At 50.6% G+C, this 25,576-nt stretch overlaps 1 protein-coding gene across 5 annotated transcripts in view; it reads right to left on the bottom strand.

Annotated features, from left to right (window-relative positions):
- KANK2 (KN motif and ankyrin repeat domains 2) overlaps positions 1-25,576 on the bottom strand; it is a 43,139-nt gene that overhangs the window by 11,283 nt on the left and 6,280 nt on the right. For 2 of the 5 annotated variants that reach the window (XM_030820818.1, XM_030820819.1), the window contains exons 4-12: positions 15,263-15,430; positions 15,055-15,157; positions 12,985-13,254; positions 12,307-12,394; positions 10,849-11,068; positions 9,336-9,478; positions 6,675-6,875; positions 6,504-6,593; positions 610-2,902 (exon numbers count right to left, since the gene is read on the bottom strand). In XM_030820818.1, the coding sequence (XP_030676678.1) occupies positions 2,849-2,902; positions 6,504-6,593; positions 6,675-6,875; positions 9,336-9,478; positions 10,849-11,068; positions 12,307-12,394; positions 12,985-13,254; positions 15,055-15,157; positions 15,263-15,430 (1,337 nt within the window). In that variant the 3' untranslated portion in view covers positions 610-2,848. Of the gene's footprint in view, positions 1-609; positions 2,903-6,503; positions 6,594-6,674; positions 6,876-9,335; positions 9,479-10,848; positions 11,069-12,306; positions 12,395-12,984; positions 13,255-15,054; positions 15,158-15,262; positions 15,431-25,576 lie in introns of those variants that run through there. The other 3 variants (XM_030820820.1, XM_030820821.1, XR_004032016.1) reach the window with 2 other exon arrangements.

The raw sequence follows: 25,576 nt of genomic DNA, 5'->3' as shown, positions 1-25,576 counted from the left end.
GCTTTCAGTGAGCTGAGATCGCACCACTGCACTCCAGCCTGGGCGACAGAGGGAGACTCCGTCTCAACAACCACAACAACAAGAAGTCAGGGGTGGTGGTGCAGACTGTGGTCCCAGTTAGTCAGGAGGTTGAGGTGGGAGGATTGCTTGAGCTCTGCAGGTAGAGACTGCAGTGAGCTATGATTCGCACCACTGCACTCCAACCTGGGAGACAGAGTGAGACTGTCTCCAAAAACAACAAAAGGCGGTGGCTCACACCTGTAATCCCAGCACTTTGGGAGGCTGAGGCGGGTGGATCATCTGAGGTCAGGAGTTCGAGACCAGCCTGACCAACAATGGTGAAACCCCCGTCTCTACCAAAAATACAAAAATTAGCTGAGTATGGTGGCGGGCACCTGTAGTACCAGCTACTTGGGAGAATCGAGGCAGTAGAATCGCTTGAATCCAGGAGGCAGAGGTTGCACTGAGCCAAGATCGCACCACTGCACTCCAACCTAGGTGACAAGAAGCAAAACTCCGTCTCAAAAAGACAGAGAGAGAGAGAAAAAAGGAAAGATATGTATCTTAAAGCTTAAAAGGGAGCACAGTGAAAAAAGAAAAGACAGAGAATCATCAACATTATTGGTAGCTTTATTAAATTTGTTTACCTTCTAAAAAAGGATTACAAAAAAGAATACTTCATTTAAGTGTAATACTGGCTTTATGGACGTACCGTGATCAGAAAGTGAAATTAAAGCTCATGGATATGCGTGAGAAGAGAATGGGCGCAGAGGCACAAGTCCAGTATCCCATGGAGAGAAGGAATGTAGAGAGATGCGTGGACCCATCTCAGGGGTCATGCATTCCTGGGCCAAGGAGTTGCTTCTAAGAGCTTAAAATAAATGCACTGGCTGGCTCCAGGGCTGGACACACAGGCACAGAACTCTTGTACCGCTTCTCAAAGCTGCCCAAAGCTGTGGTCTTCCCCCTCAGGCACCCACAATTAATTGTTTCCAATCAGCTTTGATTTTGTTTTCTCTGCAATTTACATGCAAACACCATCTATCTATTCATCCATCCATCCATCCATCCATCCTGCTTGTCTCCTTTGACCAGCCATTCCCTTCACTAAAAAATCAAAGCAAGCCAGTCTACATCAAGCCAAGAAACCTACTTTTCTAAGGAGAGAAACCAGTGCTTTGCCTTCTTTAATGAACCTGCGAGCTCTCGGCGCTTTCTCTTGCTGAAATGTGGCTTTTAAAGCCTTGGAGGTTGAGCTCACTGGCCTCGAAAGGGCAGCGCATGTATTTGGTTTGGAGCGCGCTCCTGATCACAAGGCACATTTTTAGAGGCTTGGAACCCTTCCCTTTCTGTTGCTCACCAAGGAAAAGGCACAAGAAAGAAAATGATGTGGAGATTCTTAGGGGACCAAAACAGGCCACGAAGGAAACTGTGAGTGTCTCTGGCAGGCCCCGTTTCCCGCAGGCTCTGTTCCAGGCAGCTCCGGAAAGTCTCTAGGTTGTTAAAAAGCCCAGCTGGCCCATGTTTGGTTTTCAGCAAAGCCCTGTCTCTTTAAGTTTGCGCCGGGAGGCCTGGGGACGGCCAACTTTTAATCGTGCACACATGGGGTTTTTGGGAGCCGGCCCTGCGTTTTGCCAACAAGCGCATGCCCTGTTTTCTTTCCTTCAAGGAGAGAAATTCTGGAGTACCGGGGAGGAACAGGACGGCCCTGTGACTAGTCTGGGGCCTGGCGGGGGGACGCAGAAGCCACTCTGAGAGCCAGATTCTTTTCCTGCGTCTCCAGGTCTGAAGGATTTTCTAGGAAAATTAACATTTGCCAAGGCCTCCACGTGGGGAAGGGAGGGGTTTCTGGGTAATTTGTCTCCTTTTTTTTTTTTTTCTTGAGACAGGGTCTCGCTGTGTCGCCCAGGCTGAAGTGCAATGGTGTGATCATAGCTCACTGCAGCCTCGACCTCCAGGGCTCAGCCTCCCAAGTAGCTGGGGCTACAGGCGTGCACCACCACGCCTGGCTAATTTTTAAATTTCTTGTAGAGCCGGGTCTTGCTGTGTTGCCCAGGCTGGTCTTTAACATCTAGGCTCAAGCTCAAGCTCTTGCCTTGCCCTCCCAAAGTGCTGGGATTATAGACGTGAGTCACCACGCCTGGCCGGTAATTTCTCATTGTGAATTGATTGGCTCCCTGTTAAGTCACAGAGCCTGTCCTGAGTCCCTTCATTTGAATGAGGGTGAAAAGACTGAGTTTTCTGTCCCGGGTGACAAGGACAGAATCTGTCTTGTGAAACAACCAGAAGAAAATTCCCCTAAGAAAGCCGTCTAGCGGGGCAGCGGACATAACACTATTCTATATTAGACAATTAAGTGAGGGATGAAGGGTGAACCCCAACTGGTGCGTAATAACACTTAGGATTAAAATGAAAATATGCAAGTTCCAGTGACTTTCAAATCTGGCAACAAATCCTAAGATTCCCACCCCCTCCTGCACAATGATTCAAAAATACAATATTTTTTTCCTCTCCCTCTTCCTCCATCCATAATTACCAGCTGATTGTTCTCAATGTTCTTCATAAAACCCACACCCCAGCATCAGCCCTGGCGCCAATGTATACAAGAATTTTGCTTCGGTCTGCGCTGTGGCCGCTTTGAACTGGGGAGCCAAGAAAACCCGCTTGGAGCTGGAGTCCTGTGGCTGTCGGGGCTCCCCCAGGGAAGCAGAGGGACAGCTCGCTTGCCTTTGAGCCTTTGGCCTTGGGGAGTGTGAGTGGGGTGGGCCAGGGAGGAATGGGAACAGGGAGGAGACGGGGACAAGGGACGGTTTGCTCCCGGTCTGGCTGGCCCCCGCCTCCCTCACGGCTACTCTTCTGCCGAGGATGATGTAGGGCTCTCGTCATCTGACATCGGGGCAAACTGAAACGAGAAGCAGAATTCTTTTTGTTTGGGATCCTTTCCAATCCCCCGAGGCACCAACGTGGTGGCTGGCCTGGTAGATATGATGGGTAAGCAGGAGGGAGGCGTGGCCGCTGGCCCCAAGGAAGTGGCAATCTGGGGGCACCGCCTTGAAGAAGCAAACTCATGACTGTGGTCAAGGATGTTCACTGGGGGTGAGGGATGCAAAGGAATGAGGGTGGACAGTGGCTGGTCAGGGAGGGTGAGGTCTCAGCTGACTGTGAATGGCATCAAGGAGCCAGTGAGCAGGCAAGGGCATTCCAGGTAGTGGAAACAGCATGTGCAAAGGCCCTGGGGTAAGCGCAGAGGGGGTGTGGCAATAAGGCCAGTGTGGCTGGAGGGAGAGAGAAACAGTAGTAGGGAAGGTGAGGGTGTTTGTGCAGGGCCTGCTGGGCTTTGGAGAGGACTTTGGCTTTTTTTTTTCTTTTCTTTTCTTTTTTTTTTGAGACAGAGTTTCACTCTTGTTGCCCAGGCTGGAGTGCAATGACATGATCTCAGCTCACTGCAACCTCTGCCTCCTGGGTTCAAGTGATTCTCCTGCCTCAGCCTCCTTAGTAGCTGGGATTACAGGCAGGCACCACCACGCCCGGCTAATTTTGTATTTTTAGTAGAGATGGGGTTTCTCCATGTTGGTCAGGCTGGTCTCAAACTCCTGACCTCAGGTGATCCGCCCATCTTGGCCTCCCAAAGTGTTGAGATTACAGGCATGAGCCACCGTGCCCGGCCTAGATTTTTTTTTTTTTTTGCTTAAAGACAGGGTTTTGCTCTGTCATCAGGCTGGAGTATAGTGGTCCAATCATAGCTCACAGCAGCCTTGACCATCTGGGCTCAAGCAATCCTCCTGCCTTAGCCTCCCGAGTAGCTGGGACTATAGGCATGCACCACCACGCCCAGCTAATTTTTTTTTTTTTTTGAGACGGAATCTCACTCTGTCGCCCAGGCTGGAGTGCAGTGGCGCAATCTCAGCTCCCTGCAACCTCTGCCTCCCAGGTTCAAGCAATTCTCATGCCTCAGCCTCCCGAATAGCTGGGATTACAGGCACCCACCACCACGCCCAGCTAATTTTTGTATTTTTAGTAGAGACAGGGTTTCACCATGTTGGCCAGGCTGGTCTTGAACTCCTGACCTCAGGTGATCTGCCCGCCATGGCATCCCAAAGTGCTGGGATTACAGGCGTGAGCCACTGAGTCTGGCCTGAATGCTCCTTAAACACATCAGGCACACCCCTGCCTCAGGGCCTTTGCTGCACTGGCTGTTCCTGCTGCCCGGAAGACCACGTGATTCACTCCCTAACTTCTCCAGGTGTTGACTCAAATGTCATCTCTTCTCTGAGGGACTCCAATAGCTTCCCCATCACTCGCCATCCCACGTCCCTTTTTTTTGAGACAGAGTTTTGCTCTTGTTGCCCAATGGCATGATCTCTGGCTCACCGCAACTTCCACCTCCCGGGTTCAAGTGATTCTCCCGCCTCAGCCTCCAGAATAGCTGAGATTAAAGGCATGCGCCACCACACCCGGCTAATATTTTGTTTTTTTTAGTACAGATGGAGTTTCACCATGTTGGCCAGGCTGGTCTTGAACCCCTTACCTCAAATCATCCACCCACCTTGGCCTCCCAAAGTGCTGGAATTACGGGCATGAGCCACCACGGCTGGCCTCTTTTTTTTTTTTTCCAGACAAGGTGGCACTCTGTCACCATGTAGTAATGCAACCACGGCTCACTGCAGCCTCAACTTCCTGGGTTCAGGTGATCCTCCTGCCTCAGCCTCCTGAGTAGCTGGGAGTACAGGCATGCACCAACACGCCTGGTCATTTTTGTATTTTTGGGGGGACACAGGATCTCCCTATGTTGCCCAGGCTGGTCTCGAACTCTTGGGTTCAAGCAATCCTTCCACCTCAGCCCCCCAAGGTGCTGGGATTACAGACGTGAGCCACCACGCCCAGCCTGATTGTGTCTCTTACCAGAATGCCCACTCCATAAGGGTGGATACTGTTTTCTGTTTTGATTAGTGCTGTGACCACTGGGGACTACCTAGAACTGGGCCTAACATGCAGCAGGCGTTCAATAAATATTTTTCAAATGAGTGAATGGTGACTAAGACACGCATTTGGAACCAGACAGACTCATGCGCGAATACTGTTATGCCAACCATGACCATGCAGCCTCTCTGTGACTAATTTCCTCATTGGGGCACTATGAAGGTTCAGCAAGCAGCTGACCATATTCTGACTTTATCCTTAGCATGAACCCCATGCACAATCAGCTCTTCATAAACATCTGTCTCCTCTGGCCAGGCACAGTGGCTGACCCCTGTAATCCCAGTGCTTTCAGAGGCCGAGTTGGAAGCATGGCTTAAGCTCAGGTATTTAAGACCAGCCTGGGCAACATAGTGAGACCTAGTCTCTAAAAAAAATATAAAAAAATGCCCGGGTGCGGTGGCTCACGCCTGTAATCCCAGCACTTTGGGAGGCAGAGGCGGGCAGATCACTTGAGCTCAGGAGTTCAAGACCAGCCTGGCAGGCCGGGCACGGTGGCTCAAGCCTGTAATCCTAGCACTTTGGGAGGCCGAGGCGGGTGGATCACGAGGTCAGGAGATCGAGACCATCCTGGCTAACACGGTGAAACCCCGTCTCTACTAAATATACAAAAAGTTAGCAGGGCGTTGTGGCGGGCGCCTGTAGTCCCAGCTACTTGGGAGGCTGAGGCAGGAGAATGGCATGAACCCAGGGGGCGGAGCTTGCAGTGAGTGGAGATCCCGCCATTGCACTCCAGCCTGGGGGACAGAGCGAGACTCCGTCTCAAAAAAAAAAAAAAAGAAAAAAAAAAGACCAGCCTGGCTAACACAGTGAAATCCCATCTCTAACTAAAAATACAAAAATTAGCCAGGCATGGTGGTGTGTACCTGTAGTCCCAGCTACTCTGGAGACTGAGGCAGGAGAATTGCTCGAACCTGGGAGATACAGGTTACAGTGAGCCACGATTGCGCCACTGTACTCCAGCCTGGGTGACAGAGCAAGACTTTGTCTCAAAAAACAAAACAAAAAAAACTCAGCCAGGTGTGGTGGCGTGCGCCTGTAGTCCCAGCTACTCAGGAGGCTGAGGTGAAAGGATCACTTGAGCCCCGGAATGGAGTCTGTAGTGAGCTTTAATTGTGCCACTGCACTCCAGCCTTGGTGAAAGAGTAAGACCCAGTCTCAAAACAAAAACAAGAACGGGCATGGTGGCTCATACCTGTAATCCCAGCACTTGGGAGGCTGAGGCAGGTGGATCATGAGGTCAGGAGTTTGAGACCAGTCTGACCAACATGGTGAAACCCCGTCTCTACTAAAAATACAAAAATTAGCCGGGCGTGGTGGTGGACACCTGTAATCCCAGCTACTCAGGAGGCTGAGGCAGCAGAATTGCTTCAAGACGGGAGGTAGAGGTTGCAATGAGCCCAGATTGTGCCACTGCACTCCAGCCTGGGTGATAGAGTGAGACTGCCTCAAAAACAAAAACAACAAATCTCTCTCCTTTCAGAGACCCACCCATCCCGTGACTACCCGGCCGGATTGAGACTCACCGAGCACTTGATGTTCATGCGGGAATACAGCATGGACGCAATCTCACTCTGCCCTGCGTCCAAGGCCACCATCAGAGCTGTGCTCCCATCCTGCAAAGTTTCCAGTGCTATGAATGACGTCCCCATGAAGTGCTCCCGCCCTCCCTGGGGTGCACCTGGTTGGAGACTCACGCGATCTGTGAGTGAGATGTCACAGCTGGGCACGGCCAGCAGCAGCCCCGCGATCTCCTTGTGGCCGTGCTCACAGGCGCACATGAGGGCTGTGGAGCCGTCATCATCTTGCACGTTGACGTCGGCCTCACAGGCCAGCAGGGCTTTGACAACGTCCACCCGCCCGTGGCTGACTGCCAGCATCAGGGCCGTCTGTCCTGCCTGGGGTGGGCAAGGAACAGGATTATGGCTCATTCAGGCCCCAGGGCAGGACACTCCCTGGTCTAGAACCTGCTGTAGCTCCCACATACTCTGATGGTGAAATGTACCCTCAACTTGCTGATCTCCTCCTGAATCTCAAACAACCCTCCTGCCACCAGGGGTGTAATAAATCCACAGAGACAGAAAGCAGATGAGAGGTTGCCAGAGGCTGGGAGAAGCGGGGGCGGAGGAAATGAGGATGGATACAGGTTTCCTTTGGGGGTGAAGAGAACGTTCTGGAACTAGACGGGGGTGTTGGTTGCACAACAGGGTGAATGTATTTCATGCCAGTAGTGCTTTTGGTTTTGTTTTGCTTTATTTTAGAGACAAGGTCTTGCTCTGTTGCCCAGGTTGGCGTGCAGTGGCACAATTGCAGCTCACTGCAGCCTCAACCTCCCCAGGCTCAGGTGATCTCCCACCTCAGCCTCCCAAGTAGCTGAGACTACAGGCATGCGCCACAATGCCTGGCTAATTTTTGTATTTTTTGTATAGATAGGGTTTTGCCATGTTGCCCAGACTAATTGTTCACTTTAAAAGGGTTAATTATTATTATTTTTTTTGGAGATGGCATCTCGCTCTGTCGCCAGGCTGGAGTGCAGTGGCGCGATCTCGGCTCACTGCAACCTCCACCTCCTGGGTTCAAGCAACTCTTCTGACTCAGCCTCCTGAGTAGCTGAGATTATAGGTGTGTGCCACTATGCCCAGCTAATTTTTGTATTTTTAGTAGAGATGGAGTTTCACCATGTTGGCCAGGATGGTCTCGATTTCTTCACCTTGTGATCCGTCCGCCTAGGATTACAGGCGTGAGCCACCGTACCCAGCCTAAAAGGGTTAATTCTGGGCACTGTGGCTTACGCCTGTAATCCTGGCACTTTGGGAGGCTGAGGTGGAAGGACTGCTTGACGCCAGGAGTTAGAGATCAGCCTGGGCAACATAGCGAGACTATGTCTCTAGTAAAAAATAAAATAAATAAACTACAGCCTGGACAACTTGGCAAAACCCCGACTCTAAAAAAAAAAAAAAATTGCTGGGCATGGTGCCGCACGCTTGCAGTCCCAGCTACTTGGTGGCCTGAGGTGGGAGGACTGTTTGAGCATGGGAGGTCAAGGCTGCAGTGAGCTGTGATTGCACCACTGCACTCCAGCCTGGGTGACAAAGTGAGACCTTGTCTCAAAAAATAAAAAATAGAAATAAAATAAAATTAAAAGTTAGAAATAAAGGAGTTAATCTTAATCTTATGTTTTGTGAATTTCACCTTCTTTTTTAATAGGAGGTGGGGTGTCTCTAGGTTCCCCAGGCTGGTCTCGAACGCCTGACCTCAAGCAATTTATCCCACTTTGTTCTCCCAAAGTGCTGGGGTTACAGGCATGAGCCACCTTGGTGAGCCTCACCTTAATTTTTTTTTTTTTTTTTTTTTTTTTTTTTTTTTTTTTTGAGACGGAGTCTCGCTCTGTAGCCCAGGCTGGAATACAGTGGTGCGATCTCAGCTCACTGCAACTTCCACCTCCCAGGTTCAAGCGATTCTCCTGCCTCAGCCTCCCGAGTGGCTGGGATTACAGGCACGTGCCACCACGCCCAGCTAAGTTTTTAATTTCATAGTAAAGACAGGGTTTCACCATGTTGGTCAGGCTGGTCTTGAACTCCTGACCTCAGGTGATCCGCCCACCTCAGCCTCCCACAGTGCTGGGACTATAGGCATGAGCCATGGCGCCCGGCCTTAGTTTTTTGAAAATGAAGCCACTAAAAAAATTTCTTGGAAATTAAAACAAAATTAAATCAATAAAGATAAAGCGGGGTCATGCCTGTTATGGCCCGTCACAGCTCCGTTTTGTTCCTTTGCTATCTTCAGACTGTTGGCGATCCCTCTCCTCCTCACTGTCCTCAGTGGGTCCTTGCTTCCCTGCTCTTTTGCCCAGACACCTGTTCATAAGCCCCAGTCACCTCCACAGTACCTGTTTCTGCTTCCCAACACACAGCCAAAGGGAGCGCTCAAACCAGGAATCAGGCCACGCCACTTCCCTGCCTAAACTCCCCTGGTGGTTTCCTGCAGCCCTGAGTCCAAACTGGCTCGAGTCCCAGTGCTCCCTGAAATGCTTATGGCTCGAAGCACGGGCTAGTGAGCTTCAGGAGACCATGCCTGCTTGTTTGCCATTTGAGTCCCCAGTTTTCAGCCCAGGGAACCCAGCTGCTGCTCAATGAACTGTCCAGCAGGATGTGGGATGGGGTCATATTAAGAAAGGTAAGGACCCCCATATCCTCCACTCCTTCCAGTTTCCACAAGAAGGTCCTGTGTCAGAGACAGCCTGGCCATGAAGAGCAGGGCTCTGGAGCTAGACCACCTGGGCTTGGGCCTGTCACTCAGCTGGGATGTCATAAAGTAGGAAGAGCCACCTGGGTCTGCAGCAGCCGGGGTCCCCATACCTGGCTGGCTTTGGCATTGACGTCGCCGAGCCGGAAGAGCTGAAGGACAGTCTCGATGTCGTCCTGGGTCTTCAGGGTGGCCAGGGCGGTGAGCATAATAGGGCTGTAGCCAGCACGGTTCTGTTTGTCCACCTTGCAGACACCTAAGAGAGGTGGTGTGAACCCTCAGACCAGGGATCTCTGCTAGTGGACTGCCCCAACGAACGTGGATATCACGTCTCCTCCATCAGTCTAGGCATGCCCTAATCCCTCCCTTTTCTCAGAGGACCCCACTCTGCCCCAGAGATCTCCATCTCCATTAGACCAGGGGCTCCTAAAGTTGGAGACAGTCCCTCCTCCATCAGATTTGGGGCCCCTGATGCTGGCATCTATATTTAGGGCTGAGAATAGAAACTGGGTCTCCCCTGTTAATTTTGGAACAGCCATTTACCCTCAGACTGGCCCAGGTCTCCCACATCAGACTGTGGGCCCTGAGTCCTTCATCAGCCCAGGGGGCTGTCTCCCCCAATAGAAGAGGGAAGGGCAAGTTTCTTACTAACTGAGGACATCTTCTTTACAAGCCCCAGACTTAAGGACGCATCCTTCTCTTAGACCAGGGCTCCAGAGATGTCACCTCCATCATGCAGGCGTGTTAGAGCCACATGTTTCCCTAACATCACTTCTGCCTTTTCCATTATGCTGGCTAAAGGTAGGGCCCGTGCCTCCCCCACCAGACTGGGAAGGCAGTGTCTCCTCCATCAGACTGGGAGGACAGCATCTGCCCCATAAGACCAGGGGGGTGGAGTCTCTGCTATCAGACTAGGCGAGTCATGTCTCCCTCGTTAGACTGGGAAGGTGGTGTCTCACTCATTAGACTAGGAGGGTGTCTCCACCATCAGACTGGGAAGGCGGCATCTCCTCTATCAGACTGGGAGGGCCACATTCCTCCCACAATGAACTGGGAAGGTGATTTCTCCTCCACTAAACTAGGCAGGTGGTGTCTCCTCCATCAGCCTGGGAGGGTGGTGTCCCCCCCATCAGACTGGAAGGGTGGCATCTTCCACATCAAACTGGGGAGGTCACATTTCCCCCATCAGACTGGGAAGGCAGCATCTCCTCTATCAGACTGGGAGGGCAACATCCCCGCCACAATGAACTGGGAAGGTATCTCCTTCGTTAGACTAGGCAGGTGGTGTCTCCTCCATCAGCCTGGGAGGGTGGCATCTCCTCCATCAGACTGGGAAGGCAGCATCTCCTCCATCAGACCGGGAGGGCCATATACTCCCCGCATTGAATTGGGAAGGTGCTGTCTCCTCTATCAAACTGGAAGGCTGGTGTCCCTCCACATCCGATTGGAAGGTGGCATCTGCCACATCGGACTGGGAGAGAGGTGTTCCTTCTATTATACTGAGAAGGCCGCGTCTCCTCCTCCATCTTCCCCATCAGATGGGGAAGGCAGTGTCTTCCCTATCAGATTGGGCATGGCGGACAGCTGGCTGGTTTAGAGCTGCCTTATCCTCCCCGCTGAGCTCACCACTGTGGAGCAGCTGCTGCACCACGGGGAAGTTGGCATGAGACACGGAGTAGTGCAGGGCCGTGTTGCCGTTGCTGTCGGCGATGTTGACCACGTAGTCTAGCAGCCGTACAGACATGGCCCGGAACGTGACCAGGTGCCGCCGCACCAGCTCAGGGTGTGCGTCGCTGCGGCAGGCCAGGCGCAGCCACTCCTGCAGCACTGTGGTGTAGGCCACTTTCTGCATGCGAGTCAGGTGGGAGAGGATGTGAGGGCGGGGGAGGCCCACTGGGACACCCCCCACCCCAGATGGGCCCCCTGGAGCAAAGTGTGGTGCCCTTGTCCTGGAAAAGGATCTCAAGGGAAGTGCAGATGCTCCCAGAGGGAAGTGTAGACATCTCTGTCCCAATAAGACCCTTGGAGTGGGGTGTGGACTTTGCAATCCCCAACACATTCCCCAAGGAAGGTGTGAGCACCTCCACCCTGGATATAATTTCTCTGTCTCTCTCTCTTTTTTTTTTTTTTTTTGTGAGACAGAGTCTCACTCTGTTGCCTAGGCTGGAGTGCAGTTACATGATCAGGACTCACTGCAGCCTCAACCTCCTAGGCTCAAGCTATCCTCCTGCCTCTGTCTCCCAAGTAGCTGGGACCACAGGCGTGCACCACTATGCCCAGCTAATTTTTAAAACAATTTGTAGAGGCTGAGTGCAGTGGTTCACACCTGTAATCCCAGCACTTTGGGAGGCCAGGGTGGGCGGATCACTTGAGGTCACAAGTTCGAGACCATCCTGCCCAACATGGTGAAACCCCGTTTCTACTCAAAATACAAAAAATTAGCCAGACGTGGTGGCACACGCCTATAGTCCCAGCTACTTGGGAGACTGAGGCAGAAGAATTGCTTGAACCTGGGAGGCAGAGGTTGCAGTGAGCCGAGATCACGCCACTGCACTCCAGCCTGGGTAACAGAGCAAGACTCCATCTCAAAAAAAAAAAAAAAAAAAAAAAAAAACAAAAACAAAAACAAACAAAAAAAAGAATTTTTTTTGTAGAAATGGGGTCTCACTATGTTGCCTAGGCTGGTCTTGAACTCCTGGCCTCAAGCGATCCTCCTGCCTTGGCCTCCCAAAGCACCGGGATGACAGGCATGAGCCACCATGCCCAGCCCTGGTTATAATCTCCAAAGTCAAGTGTAGATGCCCAAAAAGGGAAATCTGGAAGCCCTGCCCCTGAAGCCCCCAGGAAGAACAGGAACCCAAGGCCAGGCTCGGCCAGTGAGTGTTTGTCCTCCAGCCTCTCCCCATCTCCCTGGCCTCTCTCTGAGGCCCATGACTTGAGCACCACCACCGCCATGCTCTGGGCTTGGGTGTCAGGGTCCCCACTAGGCAGGAGCAGGAAGTCACTGAGGATGAGGAGAGGCCACGGGTGGGGTGGAGGTAGGAGTCCGGGGGGGGCCAACCTAGGCCCAGGGCCAGATCATACCAGCTCCCGCTCCGTGAGGGCGTTAGGATTGTCCAGGTACTTTTCCAGGGCCAAGCAGGCTGAGATGAGATCAGGGCTTAGCTCCATCCTGCCAGGAACAGACAAAGCGGGGGACTAAGTTAAGCCCCATTGTGATGCCTGGGAAGGGACTTGACATTCTGCACCACATCACTCACACTAGGGTCACCTGAATGGTGGCATCTCAGACCCTCCTTCACCCGGGACACACATTTACATTGCACCCCAAGGGGCAGATGCGGGGAACATGCAGACCCCCAAGGGAGAGTAGACAAACAAGCCAAAGTTTATTCCAAATGCCCATTGGCAGATGGAAAATATTTCCCAAGGGCAAATTTTTTCACCAGGGGAATAAAAAAGAGACATAAATAGAACAGGCAGGTAGAGGAAACGTCCCAAATGAGGTGGGTGATTTCAGGATAAACTTTGGCTGGTCCCCCAAATCCGAACCCCAGCAGCCCAAAATACTTCCACCAGGCCCTTTCGCAAAGCCTCCAGAACTTCAGATGCCCAGAAGGAGCAAGTGCTCGTTCGCTAATTCAGACTAAAGTGTGCAATGACTGATAGGAGGGTCCTTCAAAGGGCTTGAATGGTGGGGGTTTGAGGCAGAGGTCATCCACCCCCAGCCCTGCCTGAATCCCTCCCACCCAGAAAACTGACTTGATCTCCTCCTCCGTGTTTGATCCTGATGCCCCCTCAGCGGTGGGTATGTGCTGAGATTCTCGAGACAGCTGGCACTCCTGCCGGCTAGTCTTGGCCACTGCCGTCCCTGCAGGCCTGAGCTGGGGGGCTTCGGCCACACTTGGAACCCTCTCCCTTGGCTCTGGGGCCTCGTTCTCTGTGCTGTCATTGTCTGAGATGTTCTCTGCTGTGCTGGAGTCCTCGGATGACGACTCATACCTGGGGAGCAACGAGCGGGGCAGGGAGATGCTGCAGAAGGAATGAGAAATGGAGGGAAGGGAAGGCAGGGATCTGGCGACCTGACCTCTGTGGGCCTCAGCTTCCCCATCTGTTCAACGGCAGTATTGACATTGCAGGGCTGTGGGATGTGGTTTACAGCAACTGGCATACAGTAAGTGCTCAATAAACACTAGCAGTGATTATGATCATGCCTGGGGGGAGGGGCGCTGCTTTTCACCTGCTGCCCTTTGACACTTCTAGCATACCCACCACTCTTTTCTTTTCTTTTCTTTTTTTTTTTTTGAGATGGAGTCTTGCTCTGTTGCCCAGGCTGGAGTGCAGTGGCACTCACTGCAACCTCTGCCTCCTGGGTTCAAGCAATTCTCCTGCCTCAGCCTCCTGGGTAGCTGGGATTACAGGCGCCCGCCACCACGCATGGCTAATTTTTGTATTTTTAGTAGAGACAGGGTTTCGCTATTCGGCCAGGCTGGTCTTGAACTCCTGACCGCAATTGATCTGCCCACCTCGGCCTCCCAAAGTGTTGGGATTACAGGTGTGAGCCACTGCGCTCAGCCATAACCCCAGCCTTTTTAAGATAGGGTCTGACTCTTACCCAGGCTGGAGTGCAGTGGTGCGATCTCGGCTCACTGCAATCTTTGCCTCCTGGGTTCAAGCAATTCTTCTGCCCGAGCCTTCCAAATAGCTGGGACTACAGGTTTGTACCACTGTGCTCGGCTAATTTTTGTATTTTTTAGTAGAGTCAGGGTTTCACCATGTTGCCATATTGGCCAGGCTGATCTCGAACTGGGTTTACAGGTGTGAGCCATTGAGCGCAGCCACCTCTAGCCTTTTTTTTTTTTTTTTTTTTTTTGAGACAGAGTCTCGCTCTGTCGCCCAGGCTAGAGTGCAATGGTGTAATGTCAGTTCACTGCTACCACTGTCTCCTGGGTTCAAGTGATTCTCCTGCCTCAGCCTCCCAAGTAGCTGGAACTGCAGGCACCCACCACACCCAGCTATTTTTTGTATTTTTAGTAGACATGGAGTTATTGGCCAGGCTCGTCTTGAACTCCTGAACTCAAGTGATCCACCCGCCTCAGCCTCCCAAAGTGCTGGGATTACAGATGTGAGCCACCGCGCCCGGCCACTTCTAGCCCTTTTAACACAGGTGATTCAGACTCCTGTTCCACTGCAAATAGGGTTCTCTCGTGTTTCTTGCTGGCTCTGGACAAAACCTAATCAAGCTTCTAGGCTCGGCATTCAAGGCCTCAAACCAACCATCACTCCCTGCACCTCCCAGTTCTCGTGTCGCTCTGCTTTCCCGCCTCTGAGCCTTTACCCACGCTGTGCCGCTGCCAGGAGAGCCCTCCCCACACCCTCTCTTCACCTTGCTAGCTCCTACTTCTCCCGTACCACCTGTGTCTCCTCCTTCTGGGACTCCCCTAGGGCCTGTGTTTTTCTTGAGGCCCTGCACCACCTGAGTGTTCCCCATCATGGCTCCAACCACCCATCAGCGCCCAGCTCCCCACTGGACCAGGAGCTCTATCAGGGGAGGAAGCGGAGTCCGGCACCTTCTGTGGGGTAGAGCTGTGCAGTGGTTACACCTTGAGCTCTTGAGCCAGGGCACCCGGGGCTGACTCCTGGGTCACTGAGTGAGCTCCAGCAACGCGCTTAGCCTTCTCATGCCTCAGTTTCCTCATCTCTGTGTTGTGGTTTGATTAAATGAATTAACCAAAGCAAGGAGCTTGGAATGAGGTAATTAGGAGGCTCTCGTGCGTGGATGGAGGAGGGGGCGGGAAGTATGGGGTGGGGGGTGGGGTCTTCTCCTCTCACCCGCCATTGACCCCCACGAACTGGAGGCTCCTCCGGTGGGCCGTGGGGTCTGCAATCTCCTCTTTCCGTTTCATGATAGATCGCACGCCTGCTGGGGGCCCGCCTGGAGGGGAGGACAGAGGAGGTGTTGTGAGAATCCTTCAGGGCCAGACTTCAAACTGGCGCCATCCCGGTGCCCTGTCCTTCTTGGCAGCCACCCACCACTTACCGGCGCCTCCGGCCTCCTCGGACTCTCGGGAGGCTGCTTGCCTGGTGGACTCCCTGTGGTTGGTGTCCTGGGTGGGCACTCGGCCTGTGCTCTTCTCAGGCTGTGTAAGGGAGGCTACCTCTGACCCCGGCGGTGACGAGGATGATTCGGCAGGAACTTCTGGGAGGCCTGGAGGGCCAGGAAATGAGGTGTCTGCTCTCGGTCATAAAAGCCAAACCACCACAGCCCTGCGGGTCATACACCCTGGGCCAGGAGCCTTAACAGGGCTGATTTTTGTGTTACCACATCCAGTCTTCCTGTCCCTTGGAGGGAAGTCGGATTATTACAGATGAGGAAACTGAGGCACAGAGCTGCCAAGGTAACCCCTTGAGCAGGTGGCAGAATCCAGTTCCAACCACAGTTTAGTGCCTGCCCAGCAGCTAGTCAGGGACAGGGACAACCCTGTGGCCCCATATTCCTGGCTTGAGCCTGAGTGATCACTAAAAATAAGGTTTGGCCGGGCACGGTGGCTCATGCCTGTAATCCCAGTACTTTGGGAGGCTGAGGCGGGCAGATCACGAGGTCAGGAGTTCAAGACCAGCCTGGCCAACATGGTGAAACCCCATCTCTACTAAAAATATAAAAATTGGCTGGGCATGGTGGGGGGATGCCTGTAATCCCAGCTACTTGGGAGGCTGAGGCAGGAGAATTGCTTGAACCTGGGAGGCAGAGGTTGCAGTGAGCCGAGATCACACCACTGCACTCCAGCCTGGGTAATAGAGTGAGACTCTGTCTTGAAAACAAAAAATAAATAAATAAAAAAACACATCCTGACAAAAAAACCAAACCAAACAAAAGACAGCAAAACAAAACACCCACCCAGGTTGGTCTGAGGACAAAGGTGACTTCCTGAACGCTGAGGTCCTGGACTGCCAGCCAACAGCGTGGAATAGAAGTCGTTTCCTTTTCGCGTAGCCATCAATGTCTTGGAATCCACTCAGGTCCCCCCGGGCCACATATGGCTGCTTTTTAAGACAGGGTTTCACTCCCTTCACCCGAGCTTGAGTGCAGAGATGTGATCTCGGCTCACTGTAACCTGTGCCTCCCGGATTCAAGTGATTCTCCTGCCTTAGCCCCCTGAGCGGCAGTCAGTAAAGGCGCATGCCACTGTGCCCGGCTAATTTTCTGTAATGTTTGTAGAGATGGTGTTTCACTATATTGCCCAGGCTGGTCTTGAACTCCTGAGCTCAAGTGATCCACCTTCCAAAGTGCTGGGATTACCGCCTGAGCAGCACCGCCCAGCCCATGCATGGTTTCTGTGTCAGCATTTCCTCGGGGGCTCCCCTTCCTGTCTGCCTGGGCGCCAACTCTGAAGACCAATTAATTTGAATTCCCTTTAATGGTTAAAAAGGTTGTTGGGGTTTTTTTCTTTGTGACAGGGTCTTGTTATATCGTCCAGGCTGCTCTGGAACTCCAGAGCACAAGGAATCCTCCCACCTCAGCCTCTCACATAGCTGGGATTATAGGCATGAGCCACTATGCCCAGCCTTAAATTTTTTTTGCCATATACAGTGACTTCCTGAGGCCCACAGGCAATATTCAACTTTAGTACAGAACGGTGACCAAATGCTGGACACAGGCAAAGAGTAACATAGACAGGGCCGGCTGCATGAGACACTCGGTCATCAGCATGGCCAACAGCATCCCCAGACCAGGGTGTGGCCAGCTCACACCACAGAAAACATAAAAACCATGCCAGAGCCAGGGTTTGAACTCATGAGTGGGGAACCGAGCGAGAGCAAATGCTAGTTGCTATGTCAGTCTCTTGATTTTTCTTTTTAAACTTGGTAATAAATTCACATGAAACAAACAAACATACTGCATGGCCAGGAGACGGATTCACTATCTCAATCTCTGCCCAAAATGCAGGGTGCCTAACTTGAAATCCTGGGAGAGGTTGGGCGCAGTAGATCACGCTTGTAATCCCAGCACCTTGGGAGGCTGAGGTGGGTGGGTCACTTGAAGTCAGGAATTAAGAGACCAGCCTGGCCAACATGGCAAAACCTGTCTCTACTAAAAATATAAAAATTAGCCAGGCATGGTGGTAGATATTAGTAATCCCATCTACTTGGGAGGTTGAGGCAGGAGAATTGCCTGAACCCGGAAGGCGGAGGTTGCAGTGAGCCAAGATCGCGCCACTGCACTCCAGCCTGGGGGATAGAGCGAGACTCTGTCTCCAAAAAAAAAAAAAAAAAAAAAAAAAGAAATCCTGGGAGAGCCAAAAAATGAGGTGGAGCAATATTATGCTAAGTGAAAGAAGCCAGATGCAAAAGGGACAAAAACATTGCATGATTCGATTCACAGGAGTTCCCTAGAGTTGTCAAGATTTATTATTATTATTTGATACAGTCTCTCTCCATCGTCCAGGCTGGATTACAGTGGCGTGATCTCGGCTCACTGCTACCTCTGCCTCCCAGGTTCAAGTGATTCTCCTGCCTCAGCCTCCTGAACAGTTGGGATTACAGGTACCCACTACCATGCCTGGCCAATTTTTGTATTTTTACTAGAGACAAGGTTTCACCATGTTGGTCAGGGTGATCTTGAACTCCTGACCTCAAGTGATCCATCTGCCTCGGCCTCCGAAAGTGCTGGGGTTACAGGTGTGAACCACTGTGCCCGGCCCTAGAGTTGTCAGATTTAAACAGACAGAAAATAGAATGGTGGGTGCCGGGGGCTGGGGGAAGGAGAATGGGAAGTGAGTGTTTAATGGGGACAGAGTTTCAGTTTGGAAAGATGAGAAAGTTCTAAAGATGGATGGTGGTGATGGTTGCACAATAGTGTGAATGGGCTGGACATGGTGGCTCACACCTATAATCCCAGGACTTTGGGAGGCTGAAGGGCGAGGATCTCTTGAGCCCAGGAGTGTGAGACCAGCTTGGGCAACATAGGGAGATCCTGTCCCTAACAAATACAAGAAAAAACAAACAAAAAATGATGCAAATGTACTTAATGCCACTGAATTATATACTCAAAAATGGGTAAGATGGTTAAATTTTTTTTTGAGACAGAGTCTTGCTTTGTCATCCAGGTTGGAGTGCAGCGATGCGATCTTGGCTCACTGCAACCTCCGTCTCCCAGGTTCAAGTGACTCTCTTGCCTCAGCCTCCTGAGTAGCTGGGATTACAGGTGTGTGCCACCACACCCGGCTAATTTATATTTTTAGTAGAGATGGGGTTTCGCCATGTTGGCCAGGCTGGTCTCGAACTCCTGATCTCCAGTGATCCGCCTGCCTCAGCCTCCCAAAGTGCTGGGATTACAGGTGTAAGCCAACATGCCCGGCCAGATGGCAAATTTTATGTTTTATCTATGTTACCACAATATTTTAAATGGTGAAAAAATTTGAGAGGCTGAGGCAGGAGGATCGCTTGAGGCCAGGAGTTCAAGACCAGCCTGGGCAACATAGCAAGACTCTATCTCTACAAAAAATTAAAAAATTAGCCAGGTGTTGCCGGGCACGGTGGCTCATACCTGTAATCCCAGCACTTTGGGAGGCTGAGGCGGGCGGATCACGAGGTCAGGAGATTGAGACCATCCTGGCTAACATGGTGAAACCCCGTCTCTTCTAAAAATACAAAAAAATTAGCCGGGCATGGTGGCAGGCACCTATAGTCCCAGCTACTTGGGAGGCTGAGGCAGGAGAATGGCGTGAACCTGGGAGGTAGAGCTTGCAGTGAGCGGAGATCGCGCCACTGCACTCCAGCCTGGGCAACAGAGCAAGACTCCGTCTCAAGAAAAAAAAAAAATTAGCTTGAGCCCGGGAGTTTGAAGTTACATTGAGCTATGACAGCATTGCTGCACTCCAGCCTGGGTGATGGAATGAGACCCTATCTTTAAAAAAAAAAAAGAAAAAAAAACAGCCAGGCACGGTGGCTCACGATTGTAACCCCAGGACTTTGGGAGGCTGAGGCAGGCCGATCACAAAGTTAGGAAATCGAGACCACCCTGGCTAACACAGTGAAACCCCAGCTCTACTAAAAATATAAAAAATTAGCCAGGCATGGTGGCACATGCCTGTAGTCCCAGGTACTTGGGAGGAGGTACTTGGGAGGCTGAGGCAGGAGAATTGCTTGAACCCAGGAGGCAGAGCCGAGATTATGCCACTGCACTCCAGCCTGGACGACAGAGTGAGACTCTGTCTCAAAAAAAAAAAAAAAAAAAAAAAAAAGTGAAAAAAATAAAACCAAACAAACTAGAGCAGAACCAAAGCCCACTCTGCCCCAACAGAAAAGCAGGCAGTGACTTCAAAACCTGGGATGGCTCCTTCCAGTCTAAGGAATTTAAGGTTAGATGTGGAATGCTAGAATAAGAACAAGAAGTAGTAATAAAATTGATCATACTTATTATTGTTATCCCACTGGGGAATGGGGCCAACTGACACTAAAATTTACACAAAAGAACTAAAGTCCATTCATAAGCTAAGACAATTCTACAAAACAAGAGCAAAGATGGAGTAGTTGGTCTGTGAGAGAGTAAAACATATTTCAAAGCCACAACCATGAGAACAGCAGGGCATTTTTGCATTAATAAATGGACCAATGGGACAGAGAAGACAGCCCAGCACAGGCTCCAATCTCTGGGCACTGAGGGTAAGACAGAAGGGGTTTCCACAAGCCAGTGGGAGACGGTGGATTCTGTGGTGTGGTTTTGGGAGAAGCAGCTTACTTTACATGAGAAGAGCCAAGCTGGATCTCTACCTCATATCGTACACAAGAAACTGTGAAGAATTAAGATGAAGGTACAACTACAAAGCTAAAGGGAGATAATGTAGCAGAGTATCAGGGACTCAGGAAGGGGAAAGATTCATTCATTCATTCATTCATTCAGTGACAGAGTCTCACTCTGTTGTCTAGGCTGGAGTGCAGTGGTGTGATCACAGCTCATTCCAGCTTCGAACTCCTTGGCTCAAGTGATCCTCCCACTTCAGCCTCCCGAGTAGCTGAGACTACAGGCATGCACCACCATGGCCGGCTAATTTTTTTTTTTTTTTTTTTGAGACAGAGTCTTGCATTGTCACCCCAGGCTGAAGTGGAGTGGGGCCATCTCAGCTCACTGCAACCTTCGCCTCCCTGGTTCAAGCGATTCTCCTGCCTCAGCCTCCCGAGTAGCTGGGATTACAGGTGCCCGCTACCATGCCCAGCTAATTTTTTTTGTATTTTTAGTAGAGATGGGGTTTCACTATGTTGGCCAGGCTGGTCTTGAACTCCTGGCCTCAAGCGATCCTCCTTTCTCAGCCTCTCAAATTTTTTCACCATTTAAAATATTGTGGTAACATAGATAAAACAATTTTTGTATTTTTTGTAGAGATGGGGGTCTTACTATGTTGCCTAGGCTGGCCTGGAACTCCTGGGCTCAAAGCAATTTTCCCACCAAAGTGTTGAGATTACAGGTGTGAGTCAATGTGCCCAGTTAAGATTCTTTTAAAAATTCCTCCAAGCACGATCCACATATGCAAAATATAATGGTTTTAACTATATTCAAAACGAAGACTTATGGCCAAGCGTGGTGGCTCATGCCTGTAATCCCAACACTTTGGGAGGCCAAGGTGGGCGGATCACTTGAGTCAGGAGTTCGAGATCAGCCTGGCCAACATGGTGAAACCCAGTCTCTACTGATAATACAAAAATTAGCAGAGTATGGTGGCAGGCACCTGTAATCCCAGCTACTCGGGAAGATGAGGCAGGAGAATTGCTTGAACCTGGGAGGTGGAGGTTGCAGTGAGCCGAGATCGTGCCACTGCACTCCAGCCTGGATGACAGAGCGAAACTCCGTCTCAAAAACAAAAACAAAAATGAAGACCTCTAAGATCTTCATGGGTGCGGTGGGGGAGTGCCGGAGATTGGCACAGGCAAAAATTGGCAAGGGATAATCTTCTAGAACAGGGTCAACAAACTTTCTGGGAAGGGCTAGATAGCAAACATTTTTGGTTATGTCAGACATAAGGACTTGGTTGCAACTGCTCAACTGTGGCATGGTTCTAATACAAAACCAGTCACAGACAGTATGTAAGTGATTCTGCGTGGCTGTATCCAATAAGTTTGAATTTCACATAATCTTGTTCATGTCAAGAAATATTTTTTTTGAGACAGGGCAAGAGTCTATTTTTTTTTTTAATGTGAAAAAAAATCAATAAATAAACTAGAGCAGCACCTAAATCCCATTCTGCCCCAACAGAGAAGCAGGCAGTGACCTCAGGAAACTTCTTTTTTTTTTTTTTTTTTTTTTTTTGAGACGGAGTCTCGCTCTGTCGCCCAGGCTGGAGTACGGTGGTGCGATCTCAGCTCACTGCAAGCTCCGCCTCCCGGGTTCATGCCATTCTCCTGCCTCAGCCTCTCCAAGTAGCTGGGACTACAGGCGCCCGCCACCACGCCCAGCTAATTTTTTGTATTTTTAGTAGAGATGGGGTTTCACCGTGGTCTCGATCTCCTGACCTCGTGATCCGCCCGCCTCGGCCTCCCAAAGTGCTAGGGTTACAAGCGTGAGCCACCGCGCCCGGCCCTTTTTTTTCTTTTTTTTTGAGACGAAGTCTCGCTCTTGTTGCCCAGGCTGAAGTGCAATGGCGCGATCTCAGCTCACTAGCAACCTTCACCTCCCGAGGTCAAGCGATTCTCCTGTCTCAGCCTCCCGAGTAGCTGAGATTACAGGCACCTGCCATCATGCTCGGCTAATTTTTGTATTGTTGTAGAGAGGGGTTTCACCATGTTGGCCCGGGTGGTCTCGACCTCCTGACCTCAGTTGAGCCACCGCGCCCAGTCTACTTCAGGCAACTTCTGTTGCCCAGGCTGAAGTCCAATCATAGCTTGCTGCAGCCTCAAAATCCTGGGCTTGCCGGGCATGGTGGCTCATGCCTGTAATCCCAGCACTTTGGGAGGCCGAGGTGAGTGGATCGCTTGAGCCCAGGAGTTTGAGACCAGCCTGGGCAACATGGTGGAACCCCATCTCCACAACAACAACAACAAAATTCCTGGGCTCAAGGAATCCCCCTGCCTCAGCCTCCCAAGTAGCTGGGACTACAGCTGCACGCCACCATGCCAAACAAATTTTTAATTTTTTGGTAGAGATGGGGTGTCACTATATTGCCCAGGCTGGTCTCAAACTCCTGGCCTCAAGTGATCCTTCTGCCTCGGCCTCCCAAAGTGCCAGGATTATAGGTGTGAGCCACTGTACTTGGCCCAAAATATACTTTTTAAGTTGTTCAACCATTTAAAAAAAACGTAAAAATCATTCTTAGCTGTGGGTTGTAGAAAAATAGGTTTCAGGCTACATCTGGCCCACAAGCCGTAGTTTGCCAGTTTTGACTCTGGAAGATACCAGGAACTTCTAAAAACTGCTCAGAGAAAAAATGGAGAAAGGCTACAAGTAATTGACTTACAGAGGAACCTTATTAGGCATACACAGAGAAGCCGTATCTCTCACTGCCTATCAGAGCTATGCCAATGAAAACAGTAAGGAGGGCTGAATTCCGAGGCTCGCATTTATAATCCCAGGGCTTTGGGAGGCTGACGTGGATCACTTCAGCCCTGGAGTTCGCGACCAACCTGAGCAACAGAGCAAGACCTCATCTCTACAAAAAATTACCCGAATGTGATGGCATTTGCCTTTAGTCCTAGCTACTCAGGAGGCTGAGGTGGAGGGATCACTTGGGCCCGAGAGATTGAGGCTGCAGTGAGCCAAGATCGCGCCACTGCACTCCAACCTGGGCAACAGAGCAAGACTCTGTCTCAAAAAAAAAAAAAAAAAAAAGAAAGAAAGAAGAGGCCAGGCACGGTGGCTCACGCCTGTTAATTCCAGCACTTTGGGAGGCCAAGGCGGGCAGATCAACTGAGGTTGGGAGTTGGAGACCAGCCTGACCAACATGGTAAAACCCCATCTCTACTAAAAATACAAAATTAGCTGGGCATGGTGGCGCATGCCTGTAATCCCAGCTGAGGCAGAAGAATCACTTGAACCCAGGAGGTGGAGGTTGCGGTGAGCCAAGATCGCGCCACTACACTCCAGCCTGGGCAACAAGAGTGAAACTCTGTCTCGAAGAAAAATTAGAAAGACAGATAAAGCCGTATGTTGGTGAGGATATGAGAAAATGGACATCTTGAACCAGGGCATGGTGTTAGGAGTGCGGATAGGGAGAGCCTTTTTTGGAAAGGATCAGACAGGACTTGGAGTGAAGTTGCAAATCCTCTAGGAATGGGCAGTCCCACAGGAGGGGATGTGTGAAGATGACTCCAGCATTGTTCATGGTGGCCAGAAATTAGAAGTAACCAGATACCTACTGTGAGGGGATTAGAGAAGAGGGTAGGTGGGTGGGGTGGCTCACACCTGTAATCCCAGAACTTTGGGAGGCCCAGGCGGGCAGATCATGAGGTCAGGAGTTCGAGACCAGCCTGGCCAACGTGGTGAAACCCCGTCTCTACTAAAAATACAAAAATTAGCCAGGCGTGGTGGCACACGTCTATAATCCCAGCTACTTGGGAGGCTGAGGCAGGAGAATTGCTCGAACCCGGGAGGCAGAGGTTACAGTGAGCCGAGATCACACCACTGCACTCCACCCTGGGCAACAGAGCGAGATTCCATCTCAAAAAAAAAAAAAAAAGGAAGAAAAAAAAGAAAATAAAAAGTGACAAACCAGATTTACAAACATCAGTGTGGAGAGTTCGAAAATAGTGTAAGGAGAGGAAAAAATAAGAAATAGAAAGAGATCTTTGTTTTTCTGAAGCACAGCACCATTTAAGGAAATGAAACACGCACAAGGCATATTTTTCAAGGACACTCAAATGTCTAAATAAGTTTCTGGAAGGTGGTTTGTAAGGAATGGTATTAGATGGGGTGGGGGTGGCACTGACGATGGAGAGTGGAGGGTGGTGAGCTTCAGCCTGTGGGTGCTGTTTTTACATTTTTAAATGGATGGGAAAGAAGGATTTAATTTGGGACTCACGAAAAGTATGTGAAATAGAAATTTCAGGGTCTGCAAATAAAGATTTATTGGAATGCAGCCATGTTCGTTCATTTCCATATTGTCTATGGCTGCTTTTGCAACTGCAAAATGAAGGCCCTGAAGCACCAAACTCAAAAATGTATACATTAAATATGTGCATTTTTTTGCATATTAAGTATACATCAATAAAATCAGAAAAAGCTGGGCATGGTGGCACACGCCTGTAATCCCAGCTACTTAGGAGGCTGATGTGGAAGGATCACTTCAGTCCCCGAGTTTGAAACCAGCCTGGGCAACATAGTGAGGCCTCATCTCAATAAAAAGGATAAAAGGAATAAAAATAAAGTGGGGAGGAAAAAAGAACTGAGGCAGAGTTGAATCAATGCAATAGAGACTATATGACCTGCAAAAGTGAAAATATTTACTGACCCTTAGCATTGAAGGTTGAAGGTGGAGGCTGAAGGTGAAAAAATAATAAGTAATACAAGAGAAGTGGTCTGCACAGCCTAACGTGGATGGTTGTCAGGAGCTGAGGAATGAGATGAACTCAGTTTTGGACTCCTGAAGGCCAAAATAATTTTTTTTTTTTCTGAGATGGAGTCTCAGTCTCACTCTGTCACCCAGGCTGGAGAGTAGCGATGTGATCTCAGCTCACTGCAATTTCTGCCTCCCTGGTTCAAGCGATTCTCCTGTCTCAGCTTCCCAGGTAGCTGGGATTACAGGTGTGTGCCACCACACCTGGCTAATTTTTGTATTTTTAGTAGGGATGGGGTTTTTCCATGTTGCCCAGGCTGGTCTCGAGCTCCTGACCTCAGGTGATCTGCCCACCTTGGCCTCCCAAAGTTCTGGGATTATAGGCGTGAGCCACCACACCCGGCCCATAATAAGTTTTTTTTTTTTTTTTTTTTTTTTAATTTAGGCTGGGTGCGGTAGCTCATTCCAGTTTGTTCAACCCCTTGATAAGCCCGAGCCTCTGCTTATCTCAGGGCCTTTGTCCCTGCTGTGTTCCTCCCTGGAACATTGTTTTTTCCACCTCTTTTGGTGACTTCTTTCCTTTCACGTCTTCATTCAAAGATGCTCCCTGGAGGGCGGATGCGTGGCTCACGCCTGTAATTCCAGCACTTTGGGAGGCTGAGGCGGGCAGACCACAAGGTTAGGAGTTCAAGACCAGCCTGGCCAACATAGTGAAACCCCGTCTCTACTAAAAGTACAAGAAAATTAGCTGGGTGTGGTGGTAGGTGCCTGTAATCCCAGCTACTTGGGAGGTGGAGGCAAGGAGAATCATTTGAACCCAGGAGGTGGAGGTTGCAGTGAGCTGAGACAGCACCATTGCACACCAGCCCGGG

The sequence above is a fragment of the Nomascus leucogenys genome, chromosome 10 (assembly GCF_006542625.1).
Source record: "Nomascus leucogenys isolate Asia chromosome 10, Asia_NLE_v1, whole genome shotgun sequence".
Classification (NCBI taxonomy): Eukaryota; Metazoa; Chordata; class Mammalia; order Primates; family Hylobatidae; genus Nomascus; species Nomascus leucogenys.
Note: the sequence above shows the minus strand (reverse complement) of the source record. Positions and strands in the feature narration are given on the sequence as shown.